Source organism: Eurosta solidaginis, chromosome 2 (assembly GCF_040869045.1).
Source record: "Eurosta solidaginis isolate ZX-2024a chromosome 2, ASM4086904v1, whole genome shotgun sequence".
NCBI classification, from domain to species: domain Eukaryota; kingdom Metazoa; phylum Arthropoda; class Insecta; order Diptera; family Tephritidae; genus Eurosta; species Eurosta solidaginis.
Window position 1 is genome coordinate 167,804,652 of NC_090320.1, and position 20,206 is coordinate 167,824,857.

At 36.3% G+C, this 20,206-nt stretch overlaps 1 protein-coding gene across 2 annotated transcripts in view; it reads right to left on the reverse strand.

Annotated features, from left to right (window-relative positions):
• Positions 1–320: 320 nt before the first annotated feature.
• The window catches only part of Ncoa6 (Nuclear receptor coactivator 6), a 226,427-nt gene continuing 206,541 nt past the window's right edge, over positions 321–20,206 (reverse strand). For both annotated transcript variants that reach the window (XM_067766382.1, XM_067766381.1), the window contains exon 6: positions 321–1,608. In XM_067766382.1, coding sequence (XP_067622483.1) covers positions 1,547–1,608 — 62 coding nt within the window. In that variant the 3' untranslated portion in view covers positions 321–1,546. The remainder of the gene's footprint in view (positions 1,609–20,206) is intronic.

The following is a 20,206-nucleotide window of genomic DNA, read 5'->3' on the forward strand; positions in this document are numbered from 1 at the left end:
AATAAGCATTTTTTTATGCCGTGTTTTACTATTGGTTAGTCAGAATATAGTGTGTGATGAACAAATGTATCGAAAATTGTATTCATAGCTGTGTTCCAATCTTAAGGACTATTGGTTGAAGCCAATCAGCCACCAAAAAATTTTCAAGAAATTATTTATTCTTGATTAACCGTTAACTAATTAGGCCAATGATTGACATCTATTCAATTGTTGTAAGCAAAACTTTACTGTTTTGCTCTTGGTTGACGTTGTTTCGTAATTACCTAATAAAATGAGAAGCATTTACAATTTCTAGATATGTACATTTACAAAAATAAAGGTACTAATGAAAACCCTCTTCGTTTATTACGTTATAGTTATATTACATTAAACCTCTTGACTAGAAATATAGATAAGGCCTAAAAGGGGCTTAAATCTTCCCATTTTAAATATTTAGAAATGAAACCACTTTTAAAATTAATCGACATTAATGAAATTCATCACGCACATATTATATGCAGCTCGGCTCTTTTTTCTTGCCCTATTTGTTCTTAAATTGATAAAAAAAAGTTATACATTTTTCATTACCTTAGTAAATTTAATAAATTTACAAATAAGCATTTTTGCTTCAAAAATGATTAAAAGGTAAAAAAAATAATACATATTTTAAAACATTACTAATATTTACATGAATCATTACAATAAATACGAACTTATTGCCACTATGATGTATTTTAAATAACTATAAACATTTCCTTTAAGGCTAATAAAATACTCCTTTTGATGCTGGATAAATACTCGTACAAGACATCATGTTATTTGTCTTTCTTGAGTTCCACTTATTTCATAATTTATCAATCCTGATGTTGGCACCATGTGCGTTTCACTCTCATTAGTTATGCTTTCATTTGTGCGCTCGTTGGAAAAGACTGAACATCTATGCCTTCACTTAAGAGAACGATGTCAAACATTTTGTGAAGCTAATTATCACTTTTTGGCATGAGGTCATTGATCCAATTACCCATACGATCTTGTACGAATGCATCTTGTTTGTTTCTCAATATCTTTTTGCTATTTAACTTTGGCCGTCTACGTAGACATTATTATCAGTAGAAATTATACTATTAGGTGATAAAGCCTCAACAATAGTGTCCTTTTCATCATAACTGAGTATGCTATTCAAGCACAAATTTAATTCATTGATTTCTGCATTTGCAAAATTTGTATGTGAGATCTCTGGAAGTAAAACGCTTTCGCTGTCCGATTCTATAGTGATGTTGTAACCTAATAATGGTTCATCTGACTTCCATGCCTTATGCGAACTAGAAGTTGCAGTACTACTAGTACTTTTATTTAGTGTGACCACTGATGTTTTGCGTGCAACTCCATCATCGCAATCGAAACTGTTCATACTGGCACTCAATCTATCAACAAAACCAACCATTGAGAGCTCATCCTGCGTCTCGGCCAATAAAAAGATATTTTTGCCATTGATAACTTCAAATGCGCCTAAATCTCTTCCATTATCGCATACACTTGAACTAACAGCCGAGGCGCAATATAATGGTCACTTGCAATCGCGTGAACTTCTTCTTCTACGTCCTTCAGTCAACTGTGCTTCGCCTATAACTATAAAGCATACATAAATTACAATCAGATATAAACATCTCAAATATATTTAAGAATTCATGAGCTTAGCACAGGTTTATATTAATATTCAATTATTATATTTTTTTATTAGGAGAACTGAAAAGCACAGAAACATTTACCGCCACTTAGTCATCGTCAGACACTTTCGTATTGTTATCAAAGGTTTTAATGAGATTCGAGCCACGGTTGCTTAAATATCTGTCCTGCCTGTAGTTATTTTATTGTTTAAATCAGTTTAACCAAATATTTAAGTTAACAACAAAATTTGAGACATTCTGTCTCTTATAATTTGTGTGAGACATACTAGATTTGTATGCTCAGTTTTATATATTTATGTTTTTATGTTTAATGGTGTGTTTATTTCGACTTATTATTTAAGAATTCAACAGTTTAACGCCCGTTTATAATAATTGAATATTCTGTTATTATGTTTGGTACTTAGAAAAACTGAAAAGTAAATAAACATGAAAGCTTATGAATTCTTAGATATTAAGTAAAAATTGAGCACACCATTACACATTCTAACATTAATATGCAAAACTGAACACGAGTATGCAAAAAACCCTCTTCTACAATTATGTCTAAATGTCTCAAATTCTGTTGCTGGCGTAAATATGTTTAAACTAAATTAAGCAAGAAAACAACTACAACTAGTGGTTTAGACAAGTGCAGTTTCACCCGAGGTTCGAATATCGGTGAATGATTTGATAACATGACGAAATCGCCTGACGATGATAACGTAGTCGTTTGCGAAGCAGAACCATCGCAATATGCTAGTCAATGTTTTTTTACTAACATGAGCAGAGCTCACAGAGTATATTAATTTTGTTCGCATAACGGTACCCCGTAACGGCATAAACTAATCGAGATAGATATAGATTTCTATATATCAAAATGATCTGGGCAAAAAAAAGAAATTCATTTAGCCATGTCCGTCCGTTTATCCGTAAACACGATTACTTGAGTAAATTTTGAGGTATCTTAATGAAATTTGGCATGTATGTAAGTCCCTCGCTATTTAAAATGAACGAAATCAAACTATAACCCTGCCCACTTTTTCGATATCGAAAATTTCGAAAAACCCAAAAAGTGCGATAATTCATTACCAAAGACGGATAAAGCGATGAAACTTGGTAGGTGGGTTGAACTTATGACGCAGAATAGGAAATTAGTAAAATTTTGGACAATGGGGGCGGCACCGCCCACTTTTAAAAGAAGGCAATTTAAAAGTTTTGCAAGCTGTAATTTAGCAGTAATGTTCGTTTACACCCGAACTTATCCTTCCTTACTTGTTTTGGAATAACTTTTTAACAAAAGTTGGACAAACCAAAAATTTTCCTGGATAAACGTTTCTTAATTAACCGCACATGTAGGGGCCAACTACACAGAGGTGATCACTTTACTAATAAACTTCTGGAAAGATTGTGCTGAGTTCCTCAGCCATACTCAAAAACTCAATTATAGCAATAGCTGTGGTTATTGCCGTTTTGTAAATATCTTCATCGGTCATCAACTGTTCTTGTTTTATCTGCCTATTGATAAAGGATTCCAGGCTCGATTCAAGCTCAAGGCCAGAACAATAATTCTTATAATTTTTTTTTTGTTATATTTTTTCTATCGTTGAAAAATACTTTGTATTTCTTTTTTATAATCTTATAATTTTTTTTTTTTGTTATATTTTTTCTATCGTTGAAAAATACTTTGTATTTCTTTTTTATTCTTGGAATAGTAGATAGAAAAATTTTCAGACACCTGTCATAACTGAACAAATAGATCCATTTCGAAGGTTGCTTAGCCTTCATCATCAGTACGCTTTTGGGCACGCTGCGCTAATCATTTAGCTAAAAAGCGGCGTTGGTTTGCTCATAAATTGCTTCTTCTATTCTCTTTACTTTCAATTATTTTTTGACATTTTCCATGTGGTTTTGGTTTATTAACAATTGTTTCTGTTTTATCGGCCTCTTGATAAATAATTCCAAGATTCCAGATTCGAGCTCAAGGCCAAAACAGAAACTCTAAGATAATTGTTTTTTTTTTTCTATAATTGGGGGTATGATCTTACTAAATAAATTTTGGAATATATATTTTTGTTTCGAAGATTCAATTGAAATTGTGGATGTGAGGTAAAGGGTAAGATCGGGTATTGTTAAAATATATAGCCTTCGGAAATGACCACAAGGACGCCAATCGTTCACGTAATTTTTTGATAATAAATATAGTGGAGATGCCACAAAGGAATTCAAAGGTCTAAGAATTCCAGTTTTTTACAAAAAAGCAAACTTGATTTTGGCCACTTTGAACCTAAGCACATGGGCTGGAGGGTTTCTTCCAGTAACAAGTCTGTAAAAGACTTGTCAGTCAACGGATCAACTAAACGTTTGTTTTAAATATCGATAATTAGGCTATATTTACGCAACACCTCAGAACCCATAATTGGCTTAGCTATATCAGCTATTGAAAAAGTCAACGGATCAACTAAACGTTTGTTTTAAATATCGATAACTAGGCTATATTTACGCAACACCTGAGAACCTATAATTGGCTTAGCTATATCAGCTATTGAAAAAGTAAATGAAAACTCGCGCCTCAATTCTAAATTTATATTCAAAAGTATGCAGAATACATACATTTGTCACACAAATGAAAGTTGCTTTGCTGCGACAAGTAGACTTTTGCCAATATTCATTTGAAATTTTTTCATATTCACTTACTTGAAATTTTGCGCTCCTGATATGTACATACCTACTCTGCCACAGTATGCAGTATATTGTATTTCCCTTTTTGGCATAGTTGAATTTTTTTTCTAGAAATTTAACTTGTTATGTACAATATTACATTTATGTATATGTATGTATCAGGAGCACAAAATTTCTAGTAAGTGAATATGAAAATTGGTTTAAAGCATATTTGGTTACTGTTAACATTTGGATTTTCCTTCATCATAAATGGTTAAATATAAATATTTTTTTCAACGAATCAAAAAATATAAAGAAAAACGAAACATCGATTGAGCATTTGCAAGTAGCACAATAGTTATATACATTTCGGTTTCAGGAAGCTGTTGAAAGATATATGCCTTCTTACGCTTCTCTCAGTGAGACAAAAAATTGTCAAATGCATTTTGAAATACTTTTCTTTTGTGGTTTATTACGTGTAGATAAAAATTAAATATGTCCCATAAGATCTGGAGCAGAAGCTCGACCTTCGAGAAATATTCGAATAAACGTAATTCGAGTAAACGAATAAAATTATTCATATCAAATAATTCGAATAATGTTGTAACGAATTTGCTGCAAATCCTCTTATTTGCAATCCTCTGCTAAGTTCGAATCACTAAACTGTTGAATAAATAACTCCAATATTGAATAATGGAAAAATGGCCTTTATTAAAGTACTTTACAATAACACTTATACTTTCCTACTCGCTGGCTTAATAACCAAACTGATTGATAACTCAAATGAAACTCTACTATTGGCCGCCAGATCTCGTGCTTAATCAAACTGATTGATAGCTCAACTCAAACTGAATTACATTTTACTCGCTTGTGCCGCTTTTATAGTTTACGCTGCATACATCTAGGCTCTTCTATTTCCAGAACTTACCAACTATTTGGAGTGTTTATAGTACTCATATAGTTTCTACTTGTTTACAATTTTCTACTTTTCAGCGTCTCTCAGATGTATGTGAGTTTGTAGTTTACAGTCTCTCGCACACACATAGGCGTATAAGTAAATGCATCTGTGTGTGATATCTGTCGGCTGCCTTATATATGCGTATACATGATTTGATTATTGACGTAAACATCGCTTAGCATCGCCTTAGTGATGGTATAGCTTAGTGATGCTAATATCCGTGACACTGCCCTCCACCTAAGTCTGATCGTCCCGATCAGACAAATCTCTCGATCTAAACGCCGCTAGCATCGCCAAATGTACCACTCTTCTACTCCGTGGTTTCTCAATGCTTTGTATGGGGTAGATGGTATCACTGATCTTCTTCACAACCTTGTACGGGCCTTCCCAACTGCACCGAAATTTGGATGGAACACCTTTCCGCCGGTGAGGGTTGTATAACAGTACCAAATCTCCCGCCAAGAAACCTTTCGAATTATTTTCCTTGTCGTACCTGTGTTTCATCTTACTACTCATTATCGCACTCTGTTGCTTGACCAATGAAGAACTACTTCGCAGAGCTTGCGCTGAACGGATTTCCTTTGCATAATCAGTATCGTTCCGACGCTTCACAACAGTAGTGTGCCTTGGCTTGAAACCACCCTTGCATTCTTTCTTCGTTTCAGTACGTCCGTTAGGGCTTTTCAATGCCAGTGTTTCTCTCACAGGTACCTTCGATTTTGATTTGTTTGGCCCATTTGTTCCATCAACCTTTACGTTTGAATTTCGTGGCCTTCGTCGAGTCTTCTCCACCAGTACCCGATTACTGCTGAACTCTTTTTCCAAACTAAAGTTAAGTGGCACATCTTGGTTCTCATAACGCATCACCCTTCTCTGCATATCGATCCTGATGTCATGGTCAACCAAGAAATCCACTCCCAATATAACTTCATCAACAATCTCCGCCACAACAAATTTGTGTAGAACCATGACCTTCCCAATCAATACTTCACATATCACTTCTCCCTGAAATTGGTTATACTCGCCAGTGACCGTACGCAACTTTGCTCCAGGTAACGGTTTTACTCTCCTGTTGACCAAGTCAGATCGGATCAAGGAATGAGATGCGCCCGTATCTACAGTCAGTACTCGTTCTTTGCCATCCACATTCCCTCTGACGGTAACACTGCTTGATTTCCTTCCAATTTGCGACACAGATATCACAGGGCATTCAATAGCTGGGTCTAGCTCTCTACCTCTTACTCGCTCTTGCTCATCTCCTCCAGCTTTGCGTTTACGGCCACCCACATTGTTGGAACTATTAAGACCAAGATCGCAATGACGTGCTATGTGACCGGAATTCCCGCATTTGAAGCATTTGATAACTTTTTCACTTCGCTTTTGCGATCCTTTCAGTGCCTCCAATATTGCGTCTACCCACTCTGGCCTTTCTACTTTCACACGGCGTGCTTTGAAAACTGGCTTACACAGAAGCGACGCTGTTTCCTGAATCAGAGCTTGTGACACCGTTCCTGCGAATGTTGGCTTTGGGTTTGCGTATGTAGCTCGCTTTGTTTCGACGTCCCGTATGCCATTTATAAAGCTCTGAATCTTTACCCTTTCAGTGTATTCCACGGGTGCATCCGCATTTGCAGGATGAGCCAATCTTTCAATGTCCGAAGCAAACTCCTGCAAAGTCTCGTTAGCTTTTTGGTAGCGGTTTTGCAATTCTATTTGAAATATCTGTTTCCTGTGCTCGCTTCCGTATCGCCGTTCTACAGCAGCCATCAATGCGTCATAACTGTTCCGTTCGTACTCTGGAATAGTCTGTAAGATTTCGGCAGCTGGTCCTTTCAATGCCACGAAGAGTGCGGCAACTTTATCTTCCACATTCCAGTTGTTCACTGCTGCGGTCTTCTCAAACTGTAGCTTAAAGACCTGGAAAGGAACAGAACCGTCAAAGGATGGTGTTTTTACCTTTGGATTACTCGCTGAAACTGCTGGACGATTTAATTGTAACTGCTCCATACGACCCTTCAAATCATCGACTTCTGCCTGAAATTGAGCGATTTTTGCATCCTGCGCTTCCAGCTTTGATTTTACCCTTGCTTCCTGTGCTTCTAACTGTGAAGACATTTGTGCCACCTGCAATGATAAGCGCTCCTTTTGTTCTTCCATCTTTGATGTTATCTGTGTCGACTGCGATTCCAGCTGAGATGACATTTGAGATGTTATTTCTGTCTTTTGCGATTCCAGTTGGGATGCCAATTGTGACGACATGTTGTTAGATATTTGTGATGACATTTCGGACATTTGTGCCGATATTGCAGCCAACATCATGTTCAGGTCTGTGTTCGCCATTGTCTGCGGTGTTTCATTTTTCTCTTCAATTTTTGCTGTTGTCTCGTCCTCATCAGGATAAAAGACATAGTCGCCCACATCAATTCCTTCTGCTTCCATTGCCTCTCGTAGCCGTGCCTGAAGTTCGAGTTTAATGCCGCTTGTATTCAATCCACGGCTCTCCAACTCCTTCTTTAGTTGTTGGATCTTCAATTCACTGAACTTTGCCATGTCCTTGTTGTCCTCTGGAATTTATTCAACAATTCCTCTTCTGACACCAATTGTAACGAATTTGCTGCAAATCCTCTTATTTGCTATCCTCTGCTAAGTTCGAATCACTAAACTGTTGAATAAATAACTCCAATATTGAATAATGGAAAAATGGCCTTTATTAAAGTACTTCACAATAACACTTATACTTTGCTACTCGCTGGCTTAATAACCAAACTGATTGATAACTCAAATGAAACTCCACTATTGGCCGCCAGATCGCGTGCTTAATCAAACTGATTGATAGCTCAACTCAAACTGAATTACATTTTACTCGCTTGTGCCGCTTTTATAGTTTACGCTGCATACATCTAGGCTCTTCTATTTCCAGAACTTACCAACTATTTCGAGTGTTTATAGTTCTCATATAGTTTCTACTTGTTTACAATTTTCTACTTTTCAGCGTCTCTCAGATGTATGTGAGTTTGTAGTTTACAGTCTCTCCCACACACATAGGCGTATAAGTAAATGCATCTGTGTGTGACATCTCTCGGCTGCCTTATATATGTGTATACATGATTTGATTATTGACGTAAACATCGCTTAGCATCGCCTTAGTGATGGTATAGCTTAGTGATGCTAATATCCGTGACAATATTTATATTAATTTTTTATTCGTTTATTCGTGTTTAGTATGAATATCGGGATCGAAAATCACTATACTGTTCAGAGAATATTGTTTATTACCCTGCAGTCACAAGCCGTATTTAGTGTTCAGTTAAATCTAAAAAGATTAAAGAAGCCATTAAAAAGGCCAAGCCTTCCATATCAATAGGCATAGACGGAATACCTATGCCGATACCAAAACATCTTGTCCATAAAGGCATCAGTAGACTAACACATGTTTTCTATTTGCTTTTGTCATTCCCGAATAACGGAGGATTGCAAGGATAATCCCACTACCAAAGCCCGGGAACTCAGTCAGCGATGGTGAGTCGTTGGAAACTGTTCTGCTTCCCGCATTTAAACGCAACTCTTCGGTAATCCAGCCATCGGCATGACTTCCGTAAAGTGCATATCACTATCAGCGTGCTAAACTCCATTGACACTCATCATAGGACGGTGTTTATGCAGTTTGGCCTGTTAAAAGCTTCTTATGACCCCTGAACACCACCTACATAGTGAGGCGAAAGAGGAGTTTTGCTGAATTGTTATAAGGCAAATAAATGCTTGATCTAGCAACGCCGCCCAGAGGAATAAGGAAACATCTCCGTTAGCACTACGATGTGTTTCGCCACCTACCAACACAGCCGGTTGACCCAGATAAACATAAGGAGGCGGTAAATACCTTCGCTTGGCCGCACCCGGTGAACGCTGTATATCATCATACACCCAGAGAAATACGCCGTTCTCAAATCCAGCACCACCGCACTCAATTCAAGCTTTTCATGTTCTTACTTTTTTGTTCTAGAAAAACGAACGACCTGTTCTTAAAATAACAACCTTGTTCTTGAACTGACACCATTTTCTTGAAAAGAGAATGACTGGTCTTAAAATATGAACAAATGTTCTATTAATGAGAACGATGTTCTTAAATTAAGAGCAATGTTCTTAAATAAAGTTCAAGAAAAAAGAAAAGGTACAATTCGTGTGCACTACAATGTTAAATACAACATTTGGCACAAGCTATCAAGCAGTTGTAGTGGCCCAGCAGCTATGATGTTGCGGTTGCGATCGTGTGGTGCGAGTTCGATCAACTTCACACCGAAGTTTTTTAAAACAATTTTTTTATGTTCTATTTTTTTTTTTTAATCTTATTTTACATTATTTTACAAGCCATCCATTGACACCATTATTTTATATAATGAGTGTAATAATGCACATGTATATATACTTACCGGAGAATATGTTTAGATCAACGCTCATATACCATTCGCCCTATATGTTGCACGTATATATTTGCCTCGATAAGCGGTTACGATTTAATATTGCATCCTAAAATGTACTTGTGTGTAGAAATTATTCCGTGCATGCAACAAACAAGAACTTTTCTTTCAACAAGGTGGAAAATGGTCAAAAGTAATTAAAAAATCAAAAATAATCGAAAAAATCATTGATTACTTTTGATCATTATTTTTATTTTTTTCAATAATCGGAAAAAATCATGATGTATATTGGAACGATTTTCCGTCATCCCTTGTCAAATTTGATTTTGAGACAAACCGGTTTCGGCGTTGTGCCATCATCAGTGTCGATTTTCGTTCTGATCTGCTGTTGTCGTTTGTCCCGTATTTATAGTTCGTAGGTATATAAGCAGGTATTGTCAAATTGATGCTTGTGTATATTTAGTTATATGTATGTGCTGTCTGTTCATTCAGAACCGAGGGTGGTTTACTAATCGATTTGTGTGGCTGACTGGGGTAGGTAAAAATCTGTGATTTTAGTCGATTGACCTTGTTTGTCGGTTTTTTGTTTTGGTGTGTTAATTCTTTTGTGTTTATTTGTCTGTTGTACCTGTGTGATTACTTTGTTTTCTGTAAACAAGATTTAAAGGCTCGAATATTGTGTCAGAAATTGTGTTTATCTGTTCGTTTATTATTCTACCGTCGAATGTTTTCTGTTTGTAGATTTCTATGTTTTCGAGTACGTTGAGACGTCGGCCCTTTTCTTGTATGTGAACAACTCTAACTGTTTTATTGATGTTTGCTGGGGAACATTCATTCTCGACCATGTGATTCGCGAAGTTAGATTCGGGTATAATGTTTGGATTCCCTATTTTTTTGTTGTAATCTCTAATATGTTCTCTGAACCTCGTTCTTATTTGCCGTCGTGTTTGTCCTATGTAACTATGATGGCATCCGCAGGTAAGCTTGTATACGCCGTGGCTGCTAAACGGATCCTCTGAGTTAGTGTTAGTTCTTAGTTTTCGCCCTAGATTGTTCGATGTTTTGAATGCTGTGTTAATGTTGTATTTTGTAAAGAAGTTTGCCAATTTATATGTTGCTTTTCCAGTATATGTAATAGTCGTCCAGCTATTATCTTCCTTTTCATTATTTCTTTTTGGTTCTCCATTTGTCCTTCTGAGCTTATCTACTAGTGCTTTTTTATATCCGTTGTTTGCAGCGATATTATATATGACCTCAAGTTCTCTCTTATATGCCTCTTGTGTAAGAGGTGTTCTTTCAAGTCTATGTAGCAAGTGCCTTAATGCTGCATTTTTATGCTGTTGGGGGTGATATGAGGTATTGTGTATTATTGTGTCGGTGGCCGTTGACTTTCTATATATGTCATAGTTAAATCTAGAGGTCTAGATAGTTGATTCCTCCGTCTTTTTCGGTTTCCATTGTAAATTTTATATTTCCGTGTTGCTTGTTGAGGTACTCCAGTACAAGCTCTTCGTTATTAGTAGTTAAAACGCATATTATGTCATCCACGTATCTAGCATAAAATGACACGCCTAATTTGGACTTCAGCTCCTGTATGTACTTTTCTTCCAGATTTTGCATGAACACTTCCATAAGAATTGCTGATGTGGGGATTCCCATTCCAAGACCGTTTGTTTGTCTATATATTTTATTGTTGAATTGAAAATAGTTTTGACGTAAAGTGGTTCTTAGCGTATTTGTGATTTGCATACTTTTCACTTTGTTTTTTGTGTTATGAACTATTGTTGAGCTAACTATGTCCAAAGTCTCCGATAGTGGTATAGATGGTTATAAATCTTTTATTTATTTATTTATTTATTTATTTATTTAAAGTCGACACAAACACAAAGCGGTCGACTAATTATTGTAATAGACAGATATATATGTAAAATACAGAGCCATTCTTAAAATTAAAAAATTCAAAAAAGGTACATAGAAAATTTGTATGTTATAAACATTTGACATCGCATTGTATAAGAAAAAATAAAATTAAAATATCAGGCTAAACATAAGAGTATAGCAGTATGTAAAGCAGCAAACGAACATTCAAAGCCAATGCAGTTATACAAATCATTGTACCGCGAGCACCAATGGCGCAGGGGACTGTTTCTAGCAAAATTTTGCCGGCATAGAGGTAAATGAAAAGGCACAAAATGCCTGGACGCCCTAGCAGGAACCGCAAAATTTAGTTGACTGATTAGGTCAGGGGAGTCAATCACACCAATGATGAGCTTGTGAATGAACATAACGCCAAGTAATACTCTACGATTCTCTAGAGATGGCAAATTAATTAGAAGAAGTCTATTCCTGTATGGTGGAAGATGAGTACTTGATTCCCAGTTGAGACCTCGTAATGCAAAAATTAAAAACCGTCTCTGGACCGACTCAATCCGATCAACATGGATTTGATAGATCGGAGACCAGACACATGAACAGTACTCGAGAATAGGACGTACCAGCGAGGTATAAAGGATCTTTGTGAAATAAGGGTCATCAAACTCTTTAGCCCAACGTTTGATAAAACCTAATACACCAGTTGCTTTGTTTATAGCGGTTGAAATATGTGTGGTAAAACTTAATTTCGGATCAAAAATAACTCCTAGATCAGTAACAATAGATATCCGCTCCAAGGGGTCGCCGTTAAGTGTATAAGATGATAGGACCGGCTTCACACGGTGAAAAGTCATTTGCTTACATTTAGAGTAATTCAAAAAAAGTAAATTTGCAGTACACCAGCTTTGAAATGAGTCCAGATCGGCCTGAAGCTGATTAAAACAGAACAAGTTCGAAGGCAGATATGTGTAACAAAGTTTTACATCATCTGCATACATAAAAACTCTAGAATGTAATATAACCTTTGGTAAGTCGTTAATGAACAGGTTAAAGAGTAATGGACCCAAATGGCTACCCTAGGGCACGCCAGAAGTTACATCAAACGACTTTGAAAGATTGTTGTTAAAGAAAACTCGCTGAGTCCTATTTTCAAGATAACTTGAAATCCAACTTAATAAAGGCGCTGGAAAACCCAGAAGATCAAGTTTGGTAACTAAGAGCTCGTGATTAACAGAGTCAAATGCTTTACTAAAGTCGGTGTAAATTACATCTGTTTGTTTGCAAACTAAAAAACCATTCATAACAAAAGACGTAAATTCAAGCAAGTTGGTAGTAGTTGATCTCCGATGAACAAAACCATGTTGACAAGGTGATATTAAAGAGCTACACAAGTATTGAAGCTGGTATGTAATTATCTGCTCAAAAGTTTTAGGGATAGCTGAGAGCTTAGCTATGCCTCTGTAGTTCTCAATATTAGACCTACTACCTTTTTTATGCAAAGGTATAATAAACGATTGTTTCCAAATAGATGGGAATGATGCGGATTCCAGAGACAGTTTAAATAATTTAAAGATAGGCTCTGATAAGCTGACAGCACAGTACTTAAGTACACAACTAGGAACACCATCCGGACCCGGCGAAGATATCGGTTTCAATGGAAGAAGTTTATTAAGAACAGTATCTTTATCAATAAATGGGTTTAAAATATTATTAGAACTTTCCAAGCAATATGGGTAAGGATTAGACTGGACACATTGGGATGAATAGGTTGATTTAAAGAATTCAGCAAATAAATCAGCGATTTCGTGATCAGAATTTGCGTTTTTGCACCCATAAATAAAAGTAGATGGGAAACCAGAAATTTTCCTTTTGGAATTAACAAATCTGTACAACATATATCTGAAGGGGGACACAGCTTTCAAACAAAGCATCAAGAGAACTATAAAACAAGGAAGTCGCTGTTTCAACGTCTGTACACGCATAAAGACTCGACCAGTCATGGGCAGAGATCAAATTATTGAGCTCACTAAAATTCGTCTTTGAAAAACATCTCGACCGGGGTCGGGAATTGGGCTTAGAAACATCGAGCATCACAGGTTGAACAACATCCAGTACTATCTCAAGCGTAGGATGAAGAGGGTCTTCAGGAAGGGATAATGGGGGAGTTCGGGTTAGAGTAATACCCGCAGAGTCATCTGTAAAAACTAAGTCTAAGATTTTCCTTTTGGAATTTAAAACATTATTAATTTGGAGAAGAGATGTATCTAGCAGGCTGTTTAAAAACTCGTGCTGAGTAGTGGGAGTCATGAAATTTGAGTCGATGGTATTGATCCAATTTACTGATGATAAATTGAAATCACCAAGAACTACTAGGCGGTCTTTGTCTCGCAATTGCGAGTACAAACTGCAAATAACAGTGCTATGACATGTATAAACGTGTATATCCGATCGTGGCGGTATATACGAGCAGCAGATAAACAAACTAAAATTGTGCAAGGCAAGCTTTACTGCTATAAATTCAATGTCATTTGTGGTGTCCAATAGCAGCAACTCAGATGGAAGCGTCGAGTCAACAGCAATAAGGACACCACCTGCTCTAGATTCACGATCACGCCGATAAACTACATATTTACGTGAAAAGAGTTCAGAGTTAAAATTGTCAGCTTTTAACCAGGTTTCAGTAAAAGCTATAACTTGAGAAGTAAAAATAAAAATATTCAGATAAAAGGTACTTAATTTCGATCTTAGGCCACGAACATTTTGGTACGTGATGGTTATTTTTTCACTGTTTCCGCAGGGATTTTTGAGTTTTTTGAAGCTCCTGCGGCGTTAGGTTTTTTTGTAAACAAATGCACAACTGAATGTTCCGGCCAGAATGTATGTTCAAGAACTCTATCAAAATAAGCGTCTGGCACTGATATTTTAAATGATGAAATATCCCTATCATATCTAAAATTAAATTTATAAACGCCTATTTTAATAGGTTGTGAAAGGTCTAGCTTATCTTCTATATACTTAATAATATCATTTTCCATAAGCGAAGAATGAAGTCAAAAGATACCAATTTGCTGTTCCTTGTTAGCTCTACGGTCTCAAGTCTCTCTATTAGTTCTGTTGTGTTAGCTATTGCATATTCGTTCCTTAGCTCCAAAGTATTTTCAATATCGTTTTTAAATATTTGGACAGTTTGTAACATGGTGCCGATTTAAAATTAATGACGGGCCTCATTGGCGTGTCCGGCTTGTGGATTTTTGGTAGCGCAATCAGTGGAGGAGGGTTCATTCGGATCAATCTATGTGCTAGAATCTACTATATTTGTTGCATTTTTTATAGAAACTTTGATTTGTTTTTGGTATTCATTTGTGGGATCCTCTCTCATTCTACGACATTTCATTTCCTCTATGAGATCCTCGGTTTTGGATATATATTGCTCTTTTTCGATTAGTACAGTGGTGTTTCCTTTGTCCGCTTTCGTTGTGACAATATTGTTTTTCCTTAGTTTATGCCGTAGATTCTTTATTGTTTTCTCCTCTGTATTCGATTTTTGTCCTTCCTGTACTTTCACCTCCTTTTTTATGATTTCCCTGCACATGTGTCTTGCGTGCTCCTGTTCTTCCTGTGTTATCAATGATATTGCGATCCCCGCATCCACAATCGCTTGCTCCGTTTTTCTTACTGTCTTCTGGTCCATCATATTGTGCTTCAGGCCCTTTTCGACAAGTTGTGCCTCTTCCTTGGTAATGGCCACTGTTGTGAGGTTAACGGACTTGTCATGAAACTGGTGAGTGTTTTGGTTTTGGTTACCCTCTCGTCGTCCTGCCAGCTTGTCCAATTTTCGGTTCAGCGACCTGTATTTTTGTTGTAGTTCCTGATCGACCTCTGTCTCAATGCGGTCGAAACATTCCATTAATGCTGTCGAAGTAGTTGTTCTGCCAATCTTAAATGGATAGATAATAACTCGGCATTTATCTCATCCTTCTTCGGGTATAAGCTTTCCAACTCATATTTTAAAAAATCCTTTTCCGCTTTTCTAACTGTTTTCATGCTAGATTTGGTATTTGCCTTTATTGTTATTTTAGCGAATTTCGGAGTAACATTCAACTCCAGGCATTGTTTGTTGAACCAAATGCTCGCCTTTGTTTTATATATTTTCAGTAGGCGTCGCTTGTAAATTGTTAGTAGTCCGTTCGCGTTCAAGTTAAAAGCCTGACAAGCAATAACTGACTTATCTTGTTTGGTTGATTTTCCGACAGGGTGGATAAATGATGTATATTGGAACGATTTTCCGTCATCCCTTGTCAAATTTGGTTTTGAGACAAACCGGTTTCGGCGTTGTGCCATCATCAGTGTCGATTTTCGTTCTGATCTGTTGTTGTCGTTTTTCCTGTATATATAGTTCGTAGGTATATGAGCGGGTATTGTCAAATTGATGCTTGTGTATATTTAGTTATGTGTATGTGCTGTGTGTTCATTCAGAACCTAGTTTGGTTTACTAATCGATTTGTGTGGCTGACTGGGGTAGGTAAAAATCTGTGATTTTAGTCGTTTGATCTTCTTTGTCGGTTTTTTGTTTTGGTGTGTTAATTGTTTTGTGTTTATTTTTTGTTGTGTGTTTGTCAGTTGTACCTGTGTGATTACTTTGTTTCCTGTAAACAAGATTTAAAGGCTCGAATATTGTGTCAGAAATTGTGTTTATCTGTTCGTTTATTATTCTACCGTCGAATGTTTTCTGTTTGTAGATTTCCATGTTTTCGAGTACGTTGAGACGTCGGCCATTTTCTTGTATGTGAAGAACTCTAACTGTTTTATTGATGTTTGCTGGGGAACATTCATTCTCGACCATGTGATTCGCGAAGTTAAACTCGGGTATAATGTTTGGATTCCGTATTTTTTTGTTGTAATCTCTAATATGTTCTCTGAACCTAGTTCTTATTTGCCGTCCTGTTTGTCCTATGTAACTATGCTGGCATCTGCAGGTAAGCTTGTATACGCCGTGGCTGCTAAATGGATCCTCTGTGTTAGTGTTAGTTCTTAGTTTTCGCCCTAGATTGTTCGATGTTTTGAATGCTGTGTTAATGTTGTATTTTTTAAAGAAGTTTGCCAATTTATATGTTCCTTTTCCAGTATATGTCATAGTCGTTCAGCTATTATTTTCCTTTTCATTATTTCTTTTTGGTTCTCCATTTGTCTTTCTGAGCTTATCTACTAGTGCTTTTTTATATCCGTTGTTTGCATCGATATTATATATGACCTCAAGTTCTCTCTTATATGCCTCTTGTGTAAGAGGTGTTCTTTCAAGTCTATGTACCAAGTGCCTTAATGCTGCATTTTTATGCTGTTGGGGCTGATTTGAGGTATTGTGTATTATTGTGTCGGTTGCGGTTGACTTTCTATATATGTCATAGTTAAATCTTTTGGCTTCTTTATCAATATATATCGTGAGGTCTAGATAGTTGATTCCTCCGTCTTTTTCGGTTTCCATTGTAAATTTTATATTTCCGTGCTGCTTGTTGAGGTACTCCAGTACAAGCTCTTCGTTATTAGTAGTTAAAACGCATATTATGTCATCCACGTATCTAGCATAAAATGACACGCCTAATTTGGACTTCAGCTCCTGTATGTACTTTTCTTCCAGATTTTGCATGAACACTTCCATAAGAATTGCTGATGTGGGGCTTCCCATTCCAAGACCGTTTGTTTGTCTATATATTTTATTGTTGAATTGAAAATAGTTTTGACGTAAAGTGGTTCTAAAGGTGAAAAGTCAGAAATCAGAGTCTGACTGTATTCAGAAGTCAGAGTCTGACTTTTCACCTCGTATAACAGCTGTTGTACTAAATGTCTCAAAAAAAGAATCCAGCTCTTCTAATAAGGAAAAAGGGCGGACCACGCCCACATTTTTACTTCTTCAATTTGCGGAACGCGTTAACAAAAAATAAAATAAAATTTCGAAATGTAGAATTTCGAACATCAAACAAAACAAAAACGAACATCGTAAGTCGATATCTATTTTTTGGAGGCTAAATTCGAAAAACGGAGATAGTACTTTGTTTACTTAAGCGTCAATCTCTACGAAAAAGTGGATTTGTCCAATACTCAGAAAAAAAGTTGATTTTGTCCCATAGTGTTATTATTATAAATACGAAACAACAGGTTTGACTCACTTATTTACTTTGACTTCCCCTATTCATGATATTTGGCATATCTTTATTAACTTTTCAATTTAAACCCTGCAATTTTTCCTCCAAAAATATCATGACTTTCAGGTCTAGGTATAATAAGAATCAGGTAAAATAAGAGTTGCAATAAATACTGAAAGTGCTATAACTTCTTTGTTTATTATTTTAGTAATATGGTTTCAAAGCAACATTTTCTTGAATTTTCAAGTACTTTCGTTTGGTAAGGAAAAGAACATACACTAGAGAGGGGTAAAATTTTGTTAGCTGACCTAATCATAAACGACTTCATAGCTTAAAAGGGCATTAAGCGGAAATGTGAAGCTTCTCAAGGCCAAAATAAAAATCGGACGTCAAATAACCAAGTTACAACGAAAAAACCTTTTTGGCTGTATTTCGAAGGATCAAAAAAATTAAAAAAAAAAATTTTCCGAAACCCTCTCAACATAATCTTCAAATTTAGGGGCGGACATTAGCAACATTTTTTTTTGTATGGGGACCAACCCAGTCTACCTAACACCACTAAGAAATAAAATAATAAAAAAAAAATTTTTAAGTTAAACGGTTTTATTGAAAACAATACTTACATGAAGTAATAATAATACGAAAAGCTAGAAAATAATTAGGTAGGTCCTAGGTACTAGTCATCACACTCCTTATCAATCTAGGGCGTTGATCAGACAATTAAATAAAAGCGTTGGGCGCGTGAAATTTCTAAATATGTGAGGCGTAGCATAACCTGATTAAGGTTCAGTTGGTTTTACTTATGACTATCAACAGAAATTTACGCGTCCAACGCTTTTATTTAATTGTATGATCAACGCCCTAGATTGATAGGAGTGTGATGACTAGTACCTAGGACCTACCTAATTATTTTCTAGCTTTTCGTATTTTTATTACTTCATGTAAGTATTGTTTTCAATAAAACCGTTTAACTTAAACATTTTTTTTAATTATTTTATTTTCAAGTTTTTAGTCTTTATTTAATTGCCTATTATTTCTCATTCTATTTAGTTAATTTAGTGACTCATTATTACAAGGAGTCTTTCCTGACAATTTGTTACAACCTAAGTCCTCAATACATAATCCTTCCAAAGACTTTACTCGACTCTGCGCCACGTATGCTTGTCCCTCCTCCAACTCCAAAATATTTTGATGTCACTTCTACCGGACTGTATATAACATTTGTTCCAAATATGAGCCAAATCGGGCATCATAGGTCGCTTTCTATTAATGTATGTATTATGTGTTCCAAATATGGACCAAATCAAATCGGACCACAAATACGATTTTTGTGAATATCTCGATCCTTGCGCCACCTAGCGGCTATTTTTTTGATAGGTCGCTTTCTATTCTTGTATGTATAATGTGTTCCAAATATGAGCCAAATCGGACCACAAATGCGAATTTTGCGAATATCTCGATCCTTGCGCCACCTAGTGGCGATTTTTGTTCTTATTATTGCATTGTCATCGGGTTCTGAACTATATTCCAAGTTTCAAGCTTGTAGCTTATCGGGAAGTTACTTAAATTTCAATTACAAGATTCGTTCACAACGGCCGTGCGGCCTGCCTGTTAACTCAAGCTAAATAAAACCGTTTAAAAAGGGGTGAGTGAGAAGGGGCGTGGCACCTCCCATACAAATGGAATATTTCATACTGCATATCTCTGGATTTAGTAATGATAGGATAATGAAAACTAGTATGGAGCTATATGACGTTAAGTCCTAACAGCACCAGGATATATGGAATTGAGAAAATGATAAATGGGATTTTTCAAAACTATGGCCGCCTCTTGAGGGGTTGGTATTTTTGAATGCGCCTGGAGGAACATTAATTGAAGTAAGAGCAAAAAGAGAAATCACTATGGCAGTTGTTTCCCAGGTGCCGCGGATACCCTTTTTGTCGTGCACGTACAGCTCACTCCGCATTTAAATTACCACTGTCTACAAACATCTGATACACCGATGTGCAACATAAGCAAACGGTCAGGCCAAAGTGAGTGTGTGGAATGAGTGCACCATGACTCATAAACAATCGCTGCAAGTTTTAGACCGAACCCTTAAGGTGCAATGATCATCCCACGGGTGGTGCTTTCCTCTTACTTGCTGGAACAGCTGCAGATGAAGTAAATGCGTGCTTCTTCTTATATTTAAGAATTCATGAGTTTAACACCGGCTTATAATAATTGAATTTCAATTATTATGTTTTCTAAGAGACACTGAAAAGAAAGAAACATTTACTGGCATATTGCGATGGACCCATTTCTAAAACCGCCAACGTGATCATCATCAGGCAATTTTGTAATGTTGTCAAAGGTTTCACCGGGATTCGAACCATGAATCACATGGTGAAACTGCAGTGGCCTTTAACCACTAGGCCATCCTGCTGGTATTTGTTTTCATGCTTAATTCAGTTTTTCACATTTCTACACTAACAACACAATTGAGACATTTTGTCTCTATACTGATTTGTGTGCCAT